Raw genomic sequence first — 21,252 nt, 5'->3', positions numbered from 1 at the left:
AAGGTGGGAAGTTTTTGCCGGGAAGTATGCCGGGGGTCTATTTGGAAACAGTCTTTCTATCCTAGGGTAAGGTCTGCGTACACACTACCCTCCACACCACTAAGTGAGATTATAGTGGTTTGTTGTTGTTGTTGTATTCTCACTATCCTACGTGACAGTTGACACTATTTATTTGTGAATATCTTTTTTAACTTGGGTCGGTTAATAGTGAAATTGTTTTTGTTTTTATTTTTATTTTTTGTTTTACTTTAGTTTTTATTTTCTTGACGAGGGACCATTAGTGGATTTGAGGAGGAAAAACTGCCCACCAAATAGTTTTAATTGCATTTATGATGTCATTTATGTAATAGTTTTAATTAGATTTATAATATCATTTCTGTAATGACACAGTCAATATTAGGAGAGATAGTCTTTTTATTTATAGGAAGGTGACATTCTATTTTTGTTACTATAAGTCATCAATATTTGGAATTTTTCATTATTATTTTCTTATAAGGTTATTTGGAATTTTTCATCTTGCTTAGATTTTCTTGGTTAAATCGCTTTCAGGGGAGATAGAGCGTAGTTATTTATACAAATCTAAAATCGGGTTAATTTCACATATGGCCACTAAGCTTTACCTATCATAATAGTAAAGTCATAAAATTATTTTTTGCCACGTCAAATCAACCGAACTATACTCGCCATAACATTAAAGTCAGAATGTAGTGCATGAACTCGGAGAGAGCAGTATTTGGACTTTAATTTTACAAAATAAATACATCACATTTCCCCCATAACTGAACTATAACACAAAACTAGGTATCTGTACTGTAACGTGACCACGGAAGCAAAATCAGTTGCGTTATATACACTGTTACCTACAAGCCTGTCCTAATTCTACTGCATTTCCGAAGAACGATCAGGTAAAACGCCTGAGATATCTGGTGCATTGGCTGGTGTTGTGGATGGATGATTCACAGGCTGGGTACTATGAGCACCTCTATTAGCCAAAAAGACTTGCAGTTGGGGTGAAAGATTAGGTGGGACAGATGGTCTGGGAGCTTGAGCTTGCTGTGTTGGCTGAAGTATGTACTGATTCAGTGCTTCAGAATAAGCTCGTCCTGAGAGGCTTCCGCGCATACGGCCTGTAGGGCGCCAGTTAGGATCTAGCTGGACATCCCCGGAACTATCTGTCCTTGTGACTGGTGTTGTGCCTCCTGTATTTCCCCTGTGGTCCCAGGCCAATGGTGTCCTAAACCCGTCAGAATTTCCAGGACTCTGAGCGGGCCTCACCACCTGTGTGGTTTGCTGAGTAGCGACAACTCGGGTGTGTTGTCCGCCAGCAAGACCTGTTGCCCGAGTAACACCTTGTGAACTTCCTTTCTTCAGTGCTTCCCATCTATCCAAAGTAGCTTGCCGGGTCAGGTCTTCAGACTGGCTCATCGGGTAGGGTGTTCTCAGGTTCGGAGTTTGACGGCCAACAACCTGTTGAGATGGTTGAAGAGGAGCAACAAAACGCTAGCACAAGGAAAAAGGATAATTAGAAGCCATAGACAGTAGACAGAATAAAGATATACGCAGAGACAAAGGAAGTTGGATATGTTATAAGCAGCCTCAAAAGAAGAAAATCTGTGATAGTAAGCAAAACAAGCAAATTTAGGCGGTCAAGGAACTCCTAGAAAGTTCAAGCAAACACGCCCTATACAGACAGGTGATGATCTTCTCAACCACAGCACATGCAATGTTTCAGCAACCACATCTGAAGGAAAAATCTCAGAGACCAAAACCAGCAAAGAAAGACTTACAGTTTAATCACAACTTAAAAGATATAGCTGAAAAATTATTCACTTGTGCACTCACCTTCTGTGGTAATGCAGACGAAGTCATGCGTGCCTGAAGCAGATCCAAGTCAGGAATGGAACACTGATGTCTCTCCAAGTCACATCTTACATTGGAACCATTCAATGAAACAGTAGGCAAACCCTGAGTAGCTACTGAAGGACCAGTATGGAGCAAGGGATTCATTGCGCTTTGTTGTCTCTGAGGAACAGGAGTCTGCATCTGGGCTGGAAGCGCTGGAAGAGCCTGAACTGCAGCAGGAGTTCTGTTTGCATGCATCGCTGCAGATGGAAATCTTCCATATTCGTTGCTGACTGCAGAGTTTCCAAATTGGAAGTGTTGTAACTGCATCATATCAGAAGAAGATAGTCCACTCTCAAGTAGAGAGGTTGGAATAAGAGCATTTCCTTCAGGATTGAAAGAGGGAGATATTGCATCTGTCAAAACAGGTGGTTGCAACAAGTTGGTTCTAGAAGGCTCAGAAGCACTGCCATTCTGTAAACTGGACAAAGAACCTGATGTCCCTATTCCACACGAAGACATATACATTCTTGACCAGAAATCGTCTGCCATATCAGAACCACCTGTATGATTGATTTCACTTGGATTATTCACAACAGTTGTGTTCTGAACATTAGAGTGAATATTAGGGATCGATGGGAAATTTTTACTGTCTTCAGTTTCACAGGTAGCCATTGGATTTATTTCATCATCTATGTCAGTAAGATCCATAACATCAGCGGGGGTATTTGAAAAGCCATCAGAACCTCGCTGTGGGCTATCTTGAGTAAAGTCAGGAATCTTATCCCTGGGTTTCTCAGTATGGTCATCACTTTCCATGATTGCCTTCCATGAACCATCTGAGCTGATCATGACGTCGGTGACATCCTCGCCGACCTCTATCAAAACCTTTAAAACAAAATCAATGTTACTTCAACAGGTAATTTGTGTAAAGCATAATACAGAATGCTAACTTGCCTTGTCCATATCTTGATCGATACGAATATCAGTGAAACACACATGCTGATTACAATGAGGACAACGCCACGATGGTCTCCTTGAATTTATGTCGACATAGTTGTCAAAATCAAAACACTGCCAAGAAAAACACAAAGAGAGCAAACCAGTAAGAGTAGGAGAAGTGGGGAAGAAATAATGACCAAAACAAATATCACATAAATTCCGCACAAGCTATGCCCATGAAGCTTCTCGCTAGGATATTCTTAATTTAAAACATCCGTCAATGCTAATATGAATCCATAATCTTCATGAACATTTTTTGAGAAACCTATATATCAGAAGTCTTTTGGAGGATCAGCCATGTCCATAATTCTAACAGATTAAAGAACTTAAATAAAAGCTAATGAAAGACGAAAAGCAGAGGCGGCCTCTCAACATGCATGCCAGCTATAAATTACTCTAGCATGAGAGATCGAATAATAATTTATTTTGGATCACACAAAAGGACATGCACCTGAAGGTGTTTGCAAGAATGTCCTTTAACTGGAGTTTTAATACGTTTGAAGCTGTAAAGGCAAAGAAAAAGTAATCAGTAAATTTAACACACCACAGCCGGCATCAGGAAAAGTTGAAAGGTAAAGAAAGAAGCGTAGGGGCTAGTAAAAGAGGTAATTGCACTGGGACTTCCCAAGGTAAATTACAACCATAAGGGCTCTCTGTTTTGAAAAATTAGAGATATACCACCTCTTAAGTTGACCTCTTACGTTGACGGCCAACAATCTTATGAAATGACCAATGCACCATTATTTATCAAAAGTAAATTATTTTTTTTGGGAATGTTATCAAAATAAATTATGTTGATGCAAAACACAATACACTCTTTTTTATGACATTGGTGTTCGTGCCAGCTTTCGCACACCTTGGCTATTCTACCGGGTACCTGCTACCCCCCACCGCTAAGGATAAGAAATATGCTTATAAATTATGCAAAGAAGTACTTTATCTCAATCATTTCTTTGCCATCAACCTCAATTCACAAACCAAAACTTTCATAAATGTAAGCATGTTCCTAAATGGATGGGGAAGAGGATTATGATAACTCCAGGAGTCCTTATTCATTTAGAAAGTCTAAAGATCAGATAAATGAAGACAATCATCCTGAAACAATAAAAATCTTAAGGTACATATATTAAAGTGACTCTAATCAAAAATTCACAGCTAAGGTGATTCTCTCTCTCTCTCTTTCTAGATGAGAGCTAACTTTTTATCATTGATATTTTATGATCAAAATAAGTTTAGAAATACATAACATAGGCCATCAACTTACTAGAATGGCAGAATAAGACCCACTAGGTTTCTTTTTCTTGCATACATTTTTTGGTTTGGTTTGGGGGGGGGGGGGGGGGGGGTCTTACCAACCTCTAATAACTGAGGGGTACCAAGATGGCAGCTATGTCGTCGTAGAAGAAAGCACAAAGAGCAGTGTCATTTCGAGTTTGAGGTAATAAGGGGGTAGAAAGAGAGACAAACGGGAACACGGAGATTTGCGTCTTTTACTATCACCATCAACGATGAAGCTAATTATGCATATCAAATTTCTTTTATTAATCATCATCACATAGCAAAGAAGGACAGAGGGAAAAAGAAAAGTTACACACATGTCAAGAGAATGGAAGCCACTTCATAATGACAGCCATATCAATTTCCAAAGTAACAAAGATTAGAAGCATACCTTATGGGGCAATTCAAAGAAATTCTTGATGGCCCCTCAATAATCTCAGAATCTGCATCGACAAAGTAGTGTATTAATCATTTCTCCTTATAAGGAGTTCTTTTCAGACTTCCCATTTGGGGATGGTGGGAATATAGAACTAGAACAATACATTTAGCCAAATGGGCTAACAAGAACATGCAACAAACTCAATACAGAAACACCAAAAACTTTGACAAAAAAGATCTCAGTAATATTTCTTCTTGTGAAAAATAGAATAAGAGCAAACCTGGATCAATGGAAGAAACAGGAGGCTGCTCATAATCAGGGAGTGTGGCCTCAACAGGGGTAGAGATCTCACTCATGAAGGCAACAGCTATGATATAATTTCCTGCACAATGAACACAGAGAAGAGTTAGTAATATACAGTTTTGGAAAAGAAAAAAAAAGCGGAATGTATCTTCAAACATACCATTAAATTGGCCCACAGCTTGAAGAAGATTTGTTCCAAATTTAAGCATTTGAGGTACAGGAGTTGGAAGCTGAGGTCCAGAGCCCTAGCAAAAGAAACATAATTTAAGTAATTTGAGCCCCAGTAAAACATTAGACATCCCTATACAAACACATCCCTAAAGTTATAGCGGTAACAAACCATTAACACATTACTCCTCCACCCCACTGCCGTCCCATTTAGGAGAAAGCTGCACAAGTGAGATGAATGGCAATCAGAATTGTCAGAGGAATTTAACATGTCAAATATGGAGTCAATAAGCCTACGTCATTACACTCAGTAAAAGATAAAAGATTTTCATACTTCACTTGAGGAGGCGTTATAAGACATAGTGCGTTCTCCAGATTATCTATTTGTGCAACAAATAATCTCTGCAGAATAAAGTAAACATAAAATGAGCAATATTTTCCAGAGCTAACCAGGGTCTCCAACTTTGACGAGCAATGAACATATGAATAACAAAATACAGGTAATGAAAGCACAAACAATGTCCTCAATAAAAACTGAGACTCTTATGTGCCTGCTGCAAAGGAAAAAAGATACATAAATGTAATTTATTGTAATATATAGAAGTTTTCTTACTACTTTCTCTCCTTTAGAAAGGTTTGTATTCTTCGTTATTTGGAAATCATTCACGTAGGCACCAAATCCAGGCTACAAGATGACAAAAAATATGGCATCAGTATCACCAGCAATACAATTACACTAGCTCACTGGACACGTCCAAGGGGATGTGTTTTTACCTTGGCTTCCAGGAAACAAATTATCTGACCCATTTTCATCCGTGGATAAAATCTGCCAATTCGCAGAAGCAAGTGATTTTGTAAGAAAAAGAAACCCAAAACTAAGGGCTATACCATAAGGCACATGACATTATGTAAGTTGAATGAGTTTTTGAATTTGCACACTCTATTCAGGCGCTTAGTAATATGATAAATTGATTTAAACACCTCTAGGTCTCTCCTCTCCTCTTTATGTTTTCCTACCCTTCCGACATGGATATACTGTCACAACTAATTCCTGAAAAAAAAATTATGTCCTATTTCAAACCCAAGCTTTCTAGTTCATTACACTGTCAGTAGCTCATAGGATATTTGACATAAGCAGGCAGCCTTATCATCACTCACCTATGCAGTCTGGTACCATAACAGCAACTGAAGTATTTTAACAATGAAGGCTTGGAGATTATCCAAAAAGTAGAAGATTTTAGGATAATCCCCCTTATATGAACTTTTAAGTTAGAGAAGTGTAGCATCAAATAAACCCCCAAGTAAAACCACAAATATTTTTTATGAAAATTAAACTTTGATCTATAAGGAAGATTATTCATGTGAGATAAGTTGAGCATAGCATGAAAAGATTCAGAAGATGTCATTCAAGGACGAGATGCCTACCTTGACATTATCGTTGAGATAATTGTCAGAGAACTGCTTGGTTCAGTTTTAAAATCTAATGTACTGCAGAAGCTGCTAGAAAGCTAAACATGCAAACAAAAAAAGAAAACAAAATCAATGTAACATCAATTTCAAGTAGCAGAGATAGGTAAGCACCAAGCACATAGCAAATCAGGAAGCTTTATCAACCTCGTTTGCAAGATTACGAAGTTCTTCAGTATCTTTCTCCGTAAACCACCCGCAGTGACAAGCATTCTATCAAATAAAGAACATGGTCAATGAAGAAATTGCAGAAAATGCCAAGAACATGCATTTTTAAGGCATTTAAACATGGTTATCAACAAGCTAAAGTATGTCCTGGAAAATACCATATTACTTTCATAAACAAACAAAGCACCAACCTAGGCTTAGAGCTTTGCAGCGTATGTCATTCACAATAGTGGAAGATAGAACCACTCGACCCAATTCACAGGAGAATTTCATAGGAGAAAATCTTTATCCGTCCAATAAATCTACTAAGCCTCAACCCTACACTAGTTGGGTTCGGCAATATGAATCGAAGCTTCTTGGCACTTGGGCCACCACTATAAGCTTATATCCCTCGTCTATAATTCTTCTATTTGGACCCACTTCCTTCCAACATAATAAGTAATTTGTCTTTTATGGCAGATTAGGGTTCTCTAGAACTAGAGTTTCTCTGCCTGGACATCGCCGTTATTAAGAAGAAGAAAAAAGGTTCTCTACAACTACACTTATCCCTACCCGGACATAATATAAGTGTAAGAACAACAAAGAAACCTTAATCCAAGAAAAACAAATAAGCCTTAATCCCGTAGGTTAGTATTGATGATATGATCTTTTACCTCGATTGTTTTCTATGTTTAGCTAAATCCATGTTGAATCCTCGTAGAGATTGCAGTCTTTTGGTACGAATTTCTTTCATGAAATTTTAGGTGTACATCCCTTTTTAGCCATTCAATCCTCATGGTATCGTACCAATAGATTTATGTATTTGGAAATCCACATAGGACATGGTCAAACCACCTCAAGCGACTTCTCATTTTACCTCTATGTGTGCTACTTCCACCCTTTGTCTCTAATGTGGTCATTTCTAGTCGAATCTTTTAACTAAATTAAGCTTAATTTGACATCAACTGCATATAATACCAGTAGAACAACCAAATAACTTGACAGTAGTCTATTTTGAAGAAATGAAAGCTGAACCATCACTTGCAATGTAGGCGATTGAGGAAGCTAGCAAAACACACATTCTTTCAAAATTATCCCATAAAAGTTGACCAGTTTCCAAAATTACCTTAACAGAAATCATAAGGACCATGACATGTGCTAGCATTGAGGAATCACAATGGCGTCTGCATACCTACATCGTGCGATGAATTTAGCAAAAGAAGAACATAAACTTCGGTTATTGATCTGATAAATAGGTAAACTGTTACAGCTAGGAAACTATGGCTATAAGAAAATTTATACATTTGGATTGAAGAGTACATAATCTTTGCAAACTGGATTATACAGATCACATGGTTTGCAATCAGCCAACGGATTGCAGCAATTCACAGCTCAATTAGAGCAACAGCAATAGATTTAGAGCTAAAACATGATGGGAAGGGCGATACTGCATGTAAATTAACTTACTCTAAACGATTTTACAAGTCTTCTATAGTTCTATAGTAAATTGAAAACAAAGTGATTAACAAAAGAGTAACATACTTTGGGTACCCACACCAAAAGCACAAGAAGAAGGTTCATACTACCCTAGCATATAATCTATATATGTCGCACCATAGCCAGCAACTCCCAGCATCACAAATACATCCAATCCTCCTTGGCCAAAACCCAAGTGTTTGACAGCAAAGAAGACTGGGATTTTCACTGAAGTCATAATCTGCCAACCAATGAACTCGCTTCACTTTTGGTGTTAACTATTCTATTTTTGTTTGGCAGCCTACCAGCCTCGAACTCTTGACCTAGTGGCATGAAGAGGACTCTCTCAACCATTTATGAACAAGAATGGCCGGTCTTTTGGTGTTAACTATTCTAGTTGATGTACCATCAGCAGAATTAAGAAAACATACTTACAGATTACCCATGAACTAATCTTTAGAAAATTACTGCTCCATAACCCAAGTTAACATTATAAGAACTAAGAATGAAAATGCTTTTTCGATCAAAGAGTACCAGGTTAGATGAGGTGATCATGAGCTAGTTGATTGGCACTTGAAGGTATATTATCGAAACCAATACTCTACCCCCCCCGCCCCGCCCCCTGCCTCGCCCCTCTTCCCACCCACCCACATCCCACCGTGGGACCTAGGTATGGAGCTTAAGGAATGAATAGAGTTATTCCAACAAAGTCACAATAAAGTTATCAGAACAAGCATTAACAGGTTAGAACCCTCTAAAGTAATTGAGGCGCTCCAAAAGCTCCATTTTGTTCTCAACTTCTCATACTTGTAGGTAGTATCATAAATAGCAGGATCCAGAGGAAATTGTATTGGCAATCTCATATCTAGATTTAAAATTAGCTTAATTTCTCCACTGATACCAATGCAGAGAAGCTTCCGTTATTATCAAGTGTCGCTATCTGACTAAAGTTTAATTGGAGAATGTTACTGGAATGCAAGGATAAATGGCATAGAATATGATGAATTTAACTATATAATAAGTGAGAGTGGCATGTACGACGAAGGGCATTACGGGAAATTACTCTTGCTTTGTAGCTTTCCACGTGTTAATTGTACAGAGACCTAGGTGGCACTTTCTAATCTCTTCTGTACAAAATTCTCATTTGTGTCTCTTCCATTCTCCGGTCTTCGTCGGTTCTTCCTCCTTCCCATGGTAGAGGTTGGGAACTTTTGTTGGATTGTTTTTTCTTTCTTATTGATGATTCTTCCAACTTGGGTAACATGCAAGGGAAACCTTGTTGAATTTCAACACCCGAAAACTCATCACCATTTACTCCATAAGTAAGTTCTGAGCTTCTGTCTCTGGAATGTTTTCTTCTCTAAGTCTCTCTACATAATATTACATATACTTCAAAACTGACCCACAATTTGTCTATCGTTAATAAATTAATTACTGTTCAATTCAAATAATCGGAAAAAAATTAAATTTTGCTTTGGATTTTGGATTTACGATAAATGATTTCTCTTGTGAATTCAGGGAAGTGGACACATTACTTTGGCGTTTTCCTCTATTTTTCAATCATGCATGTATGATAATAAAATTCTAAAGTCAAATCTTCTCTGATTTTTATGAAATTGTTCTCTGCACTGCATGGTTGCTCTAATTCTTTGATGTATTTCATAATGTTGCTTTGTCTTGAGATGAACTTCGTGGTGCTCAGATCGCTATATATTTTTTTTTTTGTGAGTTTCATTGTCAAATCCCTCATGTTAATATATTTACACTATCTGATTACGCTGATAGAATGTTGGGAGTTAAGTCGTAGTGGTGTTTATTCAAACTATTAACTGACTAAGCCCTCGCAGGTAGTTTTTTATTTCATGGGCGTTGTTGCTGTTCTTACTGAATTCTGCCTCTTACTAATGGATTTTGCCTGAAGAGATAGAAAAATTAATGAAACTCCAATAGATTTTCTTTTTTATTTCTCATAAATTATGGTGAACATTGTCACTGCTTGGATGTGGAGATATGGATATATTTTTTGAGCATGTTTATTTATCCTTTTTCTCTCTTCTGATTTGGATGATCTAATTCTTTTTAGTGTGTGCAATGGTGCAGCTCAAACTTCTTAAAAAAGTTTGGATCATCTAAACAATATTTGAATTGTTAGTAATATGAGCTTATGACTTTCTGTGTTGTTTTGAAAATTCACTGTCAAATAATAAAATTGTTCTGCGTTGTAGGATAGACTGAAAGGAGCAATTGTTGTTTTAGAAGAATACCAAATAATAGATTCTACATAAATTCAAGGTTTAAGATGAACTGATAGAAATTACATTTTGATATGTGGATTTGCCTCAATATTGAATGTTGGATTTGCAAATGATTGTCGTTGTTCATTACACATGTGGTCTTGGTTTATTTATATTCCCAATGTTCTTTTCGGAAGAAATACACAAGTCTGTTGGTATTCCTCCTTTCTTGAGCAAGCAATATCCGATGTATGAGACAACTCAATTAGATTCGTCGTATAACAAATGTTACTTTCACCTAATAATTTTTTATTTGCATTTTAATATGAAAATTACAACTTATGCTATTCCCTGAAACATCAGCGAAGAAAAGGTTAGAGCTTATGTGTCAATAAGTGCTACCATAACTCAAAACCATTTTCCGAAAAGACAGGACTTGAGGTAACGGCGGAGGAAGTTGTTGGGGATCAAGGTGGTATCAGATTGACTACAAGATATACTGGTGCAAAGAGAATAACTTACCGGTATTTATTGTTCCATGAAATCGTCGTTCAAATATATTTCTCAAGTTCTACTGATTTTCAATGTCATTTAAAGTATGCAAGTTCTTTATAATTTTTATACAGTCGGACATAAGTGCACTGGCATAAGGAGATTGTATTTATTCAAGAAGTTACAAAAAAATATTGTTAATTGATCGAAGTGAGAAGCAAAAATATTTTGATAAACGCGACAATTGTTGGTCTGTGGGATGGTGTTTGTGACAGATTCGGGAAACAGTTCTCTCAAATAATGTAGAAAATTGCTGAAGGTAATGGCTTTCTGTTGCTAGAGTTTTTAAAATAGAAACTATTGATAAATAAAGATCCTTTCAGATTGTCCTGTTAGAGAGTTGTAGAATTTTAACTTGTCCTTTTCTCTTAAACATCATATTCCAGCGTCTATAGTCTACTATGAAATTAATGTTACGTTTCACTTAAATTTGTGTTTAGTTTCTGATTTAGGGAAGTGCGCGGGTGCATCCATAATGTTTCTGAGAAAATCAAGCTCCTAATGTCACTTTATGTTGTGTTGTTAAAACTAGGCTCATTAGATATTCAAGCAAGTAAAAGATAGAGAGGCAGCCAACAGGAGAATGTAAAATTTAGCACATGTCTTACACATAAAAATTTACAGAAAAGAGGATGTGCAGTAGGTGTTTTTATGTAGAAAGCATGTTAAAGCTGTTGGTCAATTATTTCTGCACTGTCGCATCAATGATCAGATATGGAGCTTGTTCTTTAACGCTATTGGCATGAAGGGGTCATGCCAAGGAAACTTACTGAGTGCTAAAGTGTTAAAGAGTAGAAAGGGCTGACGAGAAAGAAAACCTATTGGGACACACTATTCCAGCTGTTATTTGGTGGACTGCTTAGACGGAAAGAAATAGAAGACCCTTAGAAGATGATGCAAATAATATCCAGCAACAGAAATATATTTGTAGCTTTTGGAGTAGAAGGAAACATGTAAAGAAGGCTGAATTAATTCTAGAGAATCCCTCCATTAGTAGAACGAATATACCTTTGGTAAATGTATTTTTACAGGTGCACCCACACAGTTCTCACAGTGCTCTTAGTGCTGCTTCAGTTATAAAACTTTTGCCTTCTTAAAATTATGAGGAATCATTGTGCATTGACCATGCAATTCAGCTTGTTGAACAGAAGATTTGACATAATGGGTATTGAACTCTTGGTTTCAAGTATGACTCATACAGGTAATTACTCTTTTGCATTGGTACTTTGTCATGTTAGTCCTTTTATGTGGAGGCCATGGGCTCAAGTTTCATCTGTTGGTTGAAAATGAACTTTACATATGGTGTAGGTGTCGTAGCCCATTATTAGATTTGGCATGAGATCTATATCTGCTGGTGTATTTCAATTCTCAAATCTCAAATACCTACTTGATTTGTGCAGGTTTATCCATCTTCTGCGAAAAGCAAACGAGGACGAGATGCTTCTAACTATGTCGTCTATCATGAACTATAGTTACATCACACCCATTTATGCAAATTATGTGTAGTTGAGATACCCTCAGTTTGTCAATCTTAGTGAAGCTTGAGAAACTGTCTTTAAACTGAGGAAAGTGACATATGCTTGGGAATTAAGGTAATTTACTTCTATTTTCGTTTCCTTTTTGTTTGAGCATTTTTTGTGCATGACAGTGGGAGACCCAGTCAACCTGATAAGCAAATTCAAAAGTAACTTCAAACATGGAAAAGAAATTGCAACAACTCAGCCACCAGAAATAAACTGGGAAAGATTTCTAGCTAGAAAAGGTCAGAAGTATGTTGGACAGATTGGTCTATATGTGCATGGCCTGTCCAATTTTTTGTTGCTCCGGTGGAACTGGGGTACACCATTTCTTAAGCTTTATGATGGGGAGGGTGCAATTCTCCTGCTTGATGCAGAAATCTTGCCTATGTGACTCATGAATCACACTAATCAATATGTGTCTAAAGAATGACCAGATGGATTCGAGATCTCAATTTCTACAAAAGAAGAGAGCAGCAGTTGAATATTTTTAGAACCTGCTTTTCAATGCTTAACTTGATTTTACTGAAAACCTTTACAGGGAAGAAAGAGAGTTCTGAATTGTCAGGCTCTTAGTTTTCTATATATCAGATTTTCAAAGTCGACACCTTTTGTTTAGATTCTTTTAGATTGTTGTAGTTGAATTGAGTTTTCATGTGGTCTCCCATATGTTTGTCTCAAGGGCTGTAATGTATGAATCATTTGATTTACTTTGTGAGATTTCAGTTCACAACGAGAAAATGAATGGGAGGAAGAATGTACTTGGTCAGACTAACTCCGCATTTCGCCAGCTAAGGTGTTTGTGTAATATCATTAGTTTATCAAAGACCAGGAATGATAAAGACCAAATTACAACAGGTTGGTTCTTAGTAGACTAATCTTGCGATGAGTTATAAGTTTTTAAATTTGTTCTGCCCTAAAACCAAGTTTAGAAGCTCTAAACCAGCTTAAAAAAAGCTTAAAACCAGCTTCATAAGTATTCTCTACTAAAATGAACTTTAATGTCGGGCATATGCCCGTGCTGTGCACGGGCACATCCCATCTAGTAAGAATAATAAGAAGAGGATTTTCATTGTCCTCTTTCTAAATTATTGGTAAATTTGAAGCCATACGTGAAAGTTTGGACTTATTTAAAATATGCTAAATCACACTTCATGACAAAGAAATTTCTTATAGTGGGCGAGAATGAATGAAAGGCATACAGACTCTAGAAGGTTATACAAACCCTAAGGTTGTGTAGACTTCAAAGGTAGCCAAAGGACTAAGCCACAAGAAAGTTAATCACCATCATAATCAGGCAGTGGCAACTAGAGAACTGACTGTTTTCTCAGTTTCAGAAGTATTTTCAAAATTTGAAACTGGTAATTATTAGGTTTTAAAAAAACACAACAACATGTATCCTGATTTAACATTAGCGCTTTATGCTACACAACTCATAATCAGATCAATGAAGTTATTGCAATATGATGAAATCGGCATTATGTTACAAGAGTACCTGTTTCACCAGTAGAGGTAAATCATGAGCTTTATTTGGAACCTCCTGGTTTGCAATGGCAAAATCAATGCCTCTGCATTCATCAAAGATCAGTCACTACTATAAACAGCTTACATCAACCACTACTATTGAGTATTGAAGTCTTAGAAAACCATCTAGGCAATAAAACAGCTTTATGATTTCATCTATCTGCTTCTAAACAACTAAAACTCTCAAACTGAATAAGTAGCCACAGATTAGACTCCACATTCTTCTCGGAATAATCGTGTTTTGTTAATCACAATTAAGCACAATACACTCCGTAAAATGCATCAACATCCAAATTTACATACTTTTAACACGCAATGGCAAAAAATTCAAAGAAAAAATGAGTAAGCACCTACGTATTAAGCACAAAAGAAAAATTAACGTGAGAGCTAAATATTCAAACATATATGAGCAAAAGAATCTAGATATAATCCAAAAATCGAAAAGATGCACTAATATCCCCAAAAAACAATCTATGCACGAGCTCTAAAGATATAAAGAAAATTGATTAAACCCCCAAATATATTCTTTGGGTACATGATAATTGGCATTAGGTATGCAACACAAGAAACCGACCCGCGAACGAGCCTAACTTGAACTTGTGCCATGACTGAGATGGCATGCGGGATAGGACGCCGTTGCCCAAGCAGGGATCTAACCTAACACATGCCACTCACATAGCATATGTTCTCTAAAAGCATGACTAAAATTCAATAAGTTCAAATTTTTAAGCACTAAAAGCATTTTCCCTAGAGCTCAACTAAAATTTAAAAAAGAAAGAAGCAGAAAACCTAGATATTAAACAGAGTACACTAAAAATGCATTAAATCCCCAAAAAACTACACACGGAGGCTAAAATTTCAATGAAAAATGAGAAAAAACTAGACATTAAGCAGAGTACCATAAAATGCAACTATTTGCCCAAAATAATTAAGGCATGAGAGTTAAAAATTCCAACAAAAAAAACCTAGATATTAAGCAGAAGAAATTCTTTTTTGAATGCCCGAACAATTATAAGTAAAGATACAAAATAACAGAAAATTTTTACAATAGTAGCGTACTTATATTTCCGGCAAAGAAGGTTCAAGAAGAAAAATGAGGGGAAAAAACCTATATTTTAACCACAGTACACTAAAAATACAAAAGAATCAGCAACAAACCTAGATATTAACCAAAGTACACTAAAAATGCAATAATTTGCACAAAATATCAAAGCGCGACAGCTAAACATTCAAAACAAAAATCAGTAAAAACCTAGATATTAAGCAAACAAAAAAAAACACTTTCTTAAACAATTTGAAGTAGCAATTACAAATGTAGCCCATTTATGTTTCCAGCATAGAAGGTTCCAGAAGAAACATGAGAAAAAAACTAGATATTAACCACAATACACTAAAAATGCATCCAGAAGATGAAAGTAGCAGAAATGAGGATGTTGAGGTGGATGTGCGGGCACACTAGGATGGATAAGATTAGGAATGATGTTAATCGGGAGAAGGTGCACGTGGCTCCAATTGATGACAAGATGCGGGAAGCGAGGCTCAGATGGTTCGGGCATGTTCATAGGAGAAGCTCAGATGCTCCGGTAAGGAGGTGTGAGCGGCTAGTTGTGGAGGGCACGAGAAGAGGTAGAGGGCGGCCTAAGAAGTATTGGGGAGAGGTGATCAGGCAAAATATAGAGAGGCTTCATATTTTGAGGAGTGAGGACATGACACTTGATAGGAAGATGTGGAGGTCGAGTATTAGGGTTGTAGGTTAAGAGCTAGTTGAGTCTTGCCTTACTTCGTAGCTTTGTGAGATTAGTCTGGTAGGGTTCTTGTCTAAGATAGCTAGTGGCAATGTTGTATCTTACTATTTCGCTTTTCAGTGCAGGGCCTATTTACTATCTATCACTTTTGCTTTGCATCTTTCTTCTGGATTTCATGTTGTTCCTATTTTTCCTATGGTTTCTGTGATGATACTAATATTGTCTCCTTTTGTCTTTTTGTTTTCTTGAGCCGAGGGTCTTTTCGAAAATAGCCTCTCTAGTCCTTCAAGGTGTGCGCCCAGACCCCACTAGTGGTATTTTACTGGGTTGTTGTTGTTGTTACACTAAAAATGCAATAATTTCCACAAATAGCAAACACGCGAGAGCTAAAAATTCAAAAAAAAAAATCAGCAAAAACCTAGATATTAAGCACAAATAACACTTTCTTAAACAATTTGAAGTAGCAATTACAAATGTAGCCTATTTATGTTTACAGCATAGAAGGTTCGAGAAGAAGTACCTAGCAAGTGAAAGACAAAGGTGAACAAACTCCTGAGGGTCAATTTTAGGCTGAGCGCAAACGTGCATAGCTAATCGATCAACAACGGCGGAGATGCGGAACGAGTTTACGTACGACGCGCTGCTTACCCTATTATTAGCTCCGCCATCAACTCCGACGTTGACGCCGGCCGTCGGTAAGGAGTTCACAGTCGTTCCGGCCATGGTAGTTCCTCACTATCCCTCTGGCTCCTAATGTGTCAAACGGTTTCAACTATAGAAATTCAAGAAGCACGGTAAATTTCCTTAAACACCCCCCCTAAAATAAGCTTCAGGTATAGCTACACCCTCCGTACTACAAAAATCTACACAAATTACAAATACACCCCTTAATTTTTTAAAATAAACATGTACACCCTATATATTATAAATATCTACACATTATAGTTACAGATACACCTAATATATTTTAAAATCAAACACTTATGCTCCTATATGATATAAATCCTACATAAATATTAACTGGAGTGCTATTTTCATTTCACTATGGTGCTAAATGTATAATTTTAAAAACATAAGGTATATTCATCATTATGTGTATTAAAATATATTACTAAGACTAAGTAATGAATTTAATCAAATTTAGAAAGATGATGAATATTCTTTGTTGAGATTTTATATTCATGTATTTGATAAAAAGGGATGATAAATAGTTTTTGAAATATGTATCTTTCAAAACTCTTAACCATGACTCATAAATAACTTAGTAAGACATAAAATATATTACTATGTTATAAATATATTATATTATGGATGTTTATTTAGTACTCCGTTGTAAATAATCTTCCTGAAGAAGCTTATCCATGTAAGCACATGATTTTTGCCCTATGAGAGAATTACTCCCAAAAAATCCAAAATAAAACAATTTTCCTTTGTGTGCAATTTTAGAATTTTTTTGGCATTTTTGATAATTATTTGTATTTCTGTATGTGCTTGTTTATTGGTTAAATTAATAAAAAAATTACAAAAATATGTCGCATTTGCATTTAGTATTTATTTAAGTTTGTTTTACAAAATCATAAAAAATAATGTACGTTGCATTTTTAGCATTTAACGTCTAAATTGTGTGATTTTTATAGTTAATTGCTATTTAAATGTGCGATAATTGTTACAGATTTTTGAAGTTATAACAAATTTTGAATCAGGGCAGTAACAGTAGTTTTAGGGGTAATACGGGAATTAACCAATTGCATATTATTTAATTATGGTGGGGGACAAGACGTAATGATAAAAGCAAAAAGGAAAAGGTGGATAATGATGTCTTCTTTTCAAAAAGAGGGAACAAGAGGGCCCACTTTGACTACTTTTCAAAAAGAGGGAACGTGGGGGCCCACTTTGACTACTTTTCAAAAGGAGGGAACACGGGGGGCCCACATTGACTACTCTTACTAAAGTAAAAGTGTGGGTAATAATAAAAGTTAAAGGGTGCACATAGTGGAAGAAGATTGAGTCTTGCTTTGTATATAAAGGGGGATGAGGGGATTGAATTAAGGGGGAGGATATTAGGGAAGAATTTTTAGAAAGAAAAGAATTTTGGGAGAGATAAAAATTTCAGAACTAAAGAGGAGATAAGAACATACTTTTAATCTTGAGGAAGAGGATTCCTAAAATATCTGAATACTATTTCCGTGTATTCCTGAGTGTGATCTCTGCCTCCTGTTTGCTTCCGGATTTTTCAATTGGCTTCTTGAGTTAACTGTTGGTCCTTTGTTATTGCTTTATTGAGTGGTTGCTGGAATTTCTGTTTGGTTTTCAAGTCTACTGCTGGGTTTTCTGACTGCTGGTTGTTTGTTGTTGCTGCGCTGTTTCTACTGCTGCTGATCCTATTCTTCCTTTCCTTGTATTCAAATACCAGGTACACGACTGTAATACTAGCTATTGCAAGCTGAAAAATGTGAAAGCACGAATATATGAAGAATGAAACTTTGAAGTTTTAATTTCGCTTTTTCTTCGTTTCTTTTACTGATTGTATTTAGGTTATTTCATGTATTACTGTTTAATAATTGGAATAAGAGAAAAATAACATAAGTTGGTCTTTAGTGAATCAGCTTGGCAAAATGGGTTAATTCACTAGCTATGAAGGTTTTAATATGGTCAACAGTAGGTTAATCATGAATGGATAGTTAAATTTAGTTAAAGCCAAACAAGACTAGATAATGTTTAAGTTTAATAAACTTTCTAATAAGCTTTAGTAATTATGGTTAAATCTAGTTTCAAATGGTTATGAATAATTAATTTCAATAGTTTTTTTTATATAACAATGCGAGCTTCAATCTAGCTATATTTGATTTCTTTTGAATATTAGTTGTCGAATTTCTTATTTTTATTTATAATTTCGATTTTTATTTTATTTTTTTTAAAAAAATTCTTTCCATTAATATTGGTCCTAATCTAGCAATTAGTATGTCACGTGTTCTTAAATTTTTTTTAGCTCCTAATTAATTAGGATTTTATTTCTTTATTTTAGAGACTAAACTTAATAGAAAAAATGTAGTCATTCTAAGATTATCTTTTTTTAAAAAAAAAAAAGTAATGAGACGAGCCTCGCCAAATAAAAAATGCAAATTGCGGGGCCTTCACAAAATGTATGTGTTAATTACTTAGAACTCGGGATAGGCCGCTTAGTGAACTCCACGGTCTTACCCAAAATAACAACACGCTAGTTTCTTTAGGACGCGTCTTAATTAATATTACTTTCTTAAACTCGGGTGCACATTTATGTGACCCAAATCCAAATCTCAGCGGAGTCGAAATGTGTCTCTAATCACGGGTACATTGATTGTGACGTGGTTCGAGATGTGTGTCCATGACGTTGCAAATTCCTTTTAAAAAATAAGAATGAGATGAGCCTCGCCGAATAAAAAATACAAATTTGTGGGGCCCTCAGTAAATATTTGCTTTAAAATTGCTTAGACTTCGGGATGGACCGTTTAGCAAAATTTCACGGCCCTACCCAAAGTAAATGATACGCTAGTCGATTTAGGCGCGCCTTTAATAATTTAATCTTCTTAAACTCGGATGCACATTTACGTGACCCAAATCCAAATCTCAACGGAGTCAAGGTGTGTCGACGATCACGGGTACATTGATTGTGACGCGGTTCGAAATACATTTTCACAACGTTGCAATTCCCTATATTCTTGTAAAAATAATAATAACAATTATGAAAGCGGTAAAAAGATAAAATTTGCACATAAGTTCATATTTGTATAAAATCAGATAATCAAGCCGAATATAACAGTTGAGCGACCGTGCTAGAACCACGGAACTCGGGAATGCCTAACACCTTCTCCCGGGTTAACAGAATTCCTTATCCGGATTTCTGGTTCGCGGACTGTAATACAGAGTCATTCTTTTCCTCGATTCGGGATTAAATTGGTGACTTGGGACACCCTAAAATCTCCCAAGTGGCGACTCTGAAATAAATAAACAAATCTCGTTTCGATTGTCCTTTAATTGGAAAAACTCTTACGCCCCTCGCGGGGGCGGAAAAAGGAGGTGTTACAGCTCTGGCGACTCTGCTGGGGAATTAACCCAGAACCACTGGTTCAGGGTTAGAAATTCGAGCTTAGATAAATTGTTATATTTGGTTTTATCTGATTTTGTTACATGTATGGGCTCAATGTGCTAAATGATATTTTTACCGCTTTGATATTATTTGAACTGTATATAAACTGTGCCGAAACCCTTCTCTTCTTACCTCCGGGGAGAAGCTCGCTGGTCGAGACTCCCTATTCTGTTAGTGTCAACACCTGAAATAAGAAAGAGGCCGGACAAGTTACAAAGCCGGACGACCCCGCGAGTCCCCGGTACGTAGCCCCCTCCTCGACTCGAGTTGTCCGCTCGGGTACACAGTCTAGAACAAATACCCAGGTTATGAACTTAGAATAACTCAGCTTCATGTTGTATCCCTAGTAGGAACGTTTGTTTGCATCACGTGCATCTAACTTTGGAGGCTCAACACAGGGGTTGGGTCTGTCTAGGACAGGTGTACCAAAAAATGAAAATGACCATCCTGATGCATCTTACTTGATACTACTTGTGCATTTATTTGATTCGGATTTGTGTGTTGACCGACTTTTGAATATCAGGAATATTGTGAAATTGAGCGGAAAAAAAAGAAGAAGAAATAGCGGTTAGGGAGTTAATTATTTATTTTTGAAAAAAAAAAACCAATGCCAAAATACTGTCGAAATTCTGCCGAAGATCTTGAAAAAAATGAAGAAAAGAAAAATGTTTTATTTTATTTCACTCAAAAAATAATATATATATATATAAAAAGGGTCTTTTATTTTAAGTTTGGAAGAATAGGTCGGTCATTTTGGTGAAACGAAAAAGAAAAAAAATCTTCACTTTGTCTTATTTTCTAAAAAAAAAAAAAAAGAAAAAAAATAGTTTGTCTTGCCATGAAAAATGAAAATGAAAAAGAGTCATGTTTTTAAAATGGTTTTTTATTATTTATTTATTTGTTTATGAAAATACCAAAAATGAAAATAAAAAGAGTCGTGCGTTGAACGTTTCTATTATTTGTTGCAATATATATATCCAAAAATTATTTTTCTTTATTTTCTTTATAGAAAAGTTTTTTTACCCCAATTTTCAAAAAAAAAATTCCATTATTGATTTCTTTAGAAAGTATTTTTATTGTTTTTTTTAAGAAAAATAAAAATAAAAATATTTTCTTTTAATTTCTTCCAAAAATAAATCCGAAAATATTTTCATTTTTCTTTCAAAATTGAAGAGAGAATTCAAAATTCAAAAATATTTTTTAGAAGCGTTTCTTTCATTGGAAGTAAAATTCAAAAAATATTTTCTTTTTTCTTTAGAAGTTTTTCTTTCGAAATTCAAAAAAAAATTAAAATCTTTTTCTTTAGAAATCTTTCTTTGCAAAAATGCTACTTTTCTTCTTTATAAGTCTTTCCTTCAGAAAATAAAATAAAATAAAATAAAAAGTTAGTTTATTTACTTTATTCATGATCTCCCGAACTACGCGGGTTTGATTCTCACCGGATGAGAGATACGTAGGAAACCCTCATTGGGTTCAACCTCCCTTTTTGCTA

At 35.9% G+C, this 21,252-nt stretch overlaps 1 protein-coding gene across 1 annotated transcript; it reads right to left on the bottom strand.

Annotated features, from left to right (window-relative positions):
• Window positions 1-665: 665 nt before the first annotated feature.
• Window positions 666-16,412, bottom strand: LOC104231952 (E4 SUMO-protein ligase PIAL2). Its single transcript, XM_009785035.2, has 16 exons — window positions 16,155-16,412; window positions 13,861-13,933; window positions 7,713-7,778; window positions 6,587-6,652; window positions 6,398-6,480; window positions 5,747-5,798; window positions 5,586-5,657; window positions 5,307-5,374; window positions 5,145-5,193; window positions 4,965-5,049; window positions 4,782-4,883; window positions 4,514-4,565; window positions 3,296-3,347; window positions 2,800-2,916; window positions 1,843-2,730; window positions 666-1,500 (listed from the first exon to the last, which is right to left on the bottom strand). Exons 1-16 carry the CDS (start codon window positions 16,355-16,357, stop codon window positions 880-882), a joined length of 2,649 nt encoding a protein of 882 aa, XP_009783337.1. The 5' UTR covers window positions 16,358-16,412; the 3' UTR covers window positions 666-879.
• Window positions 16,413-21,252: the final 4,840 nt, after the last annotated feature.

This window comes from Nicotiana sylvestris, chromosome 12, assembly GCF_000393655.2.
Source record: "Nicotiana sylvestris chromosome 12, ASM39365v2, whole genome shotgun sequence".
Lineage (NCBI taxonomy): Eukaryota > Viridiplantae > Streptophyta > Magnoliopsida > Solanales > Solanaceae > Nicotiana > Nicotiana sylvestris.
This window is presented reverse-complemented; position numbering and strand designations above follow the sequence as displayed.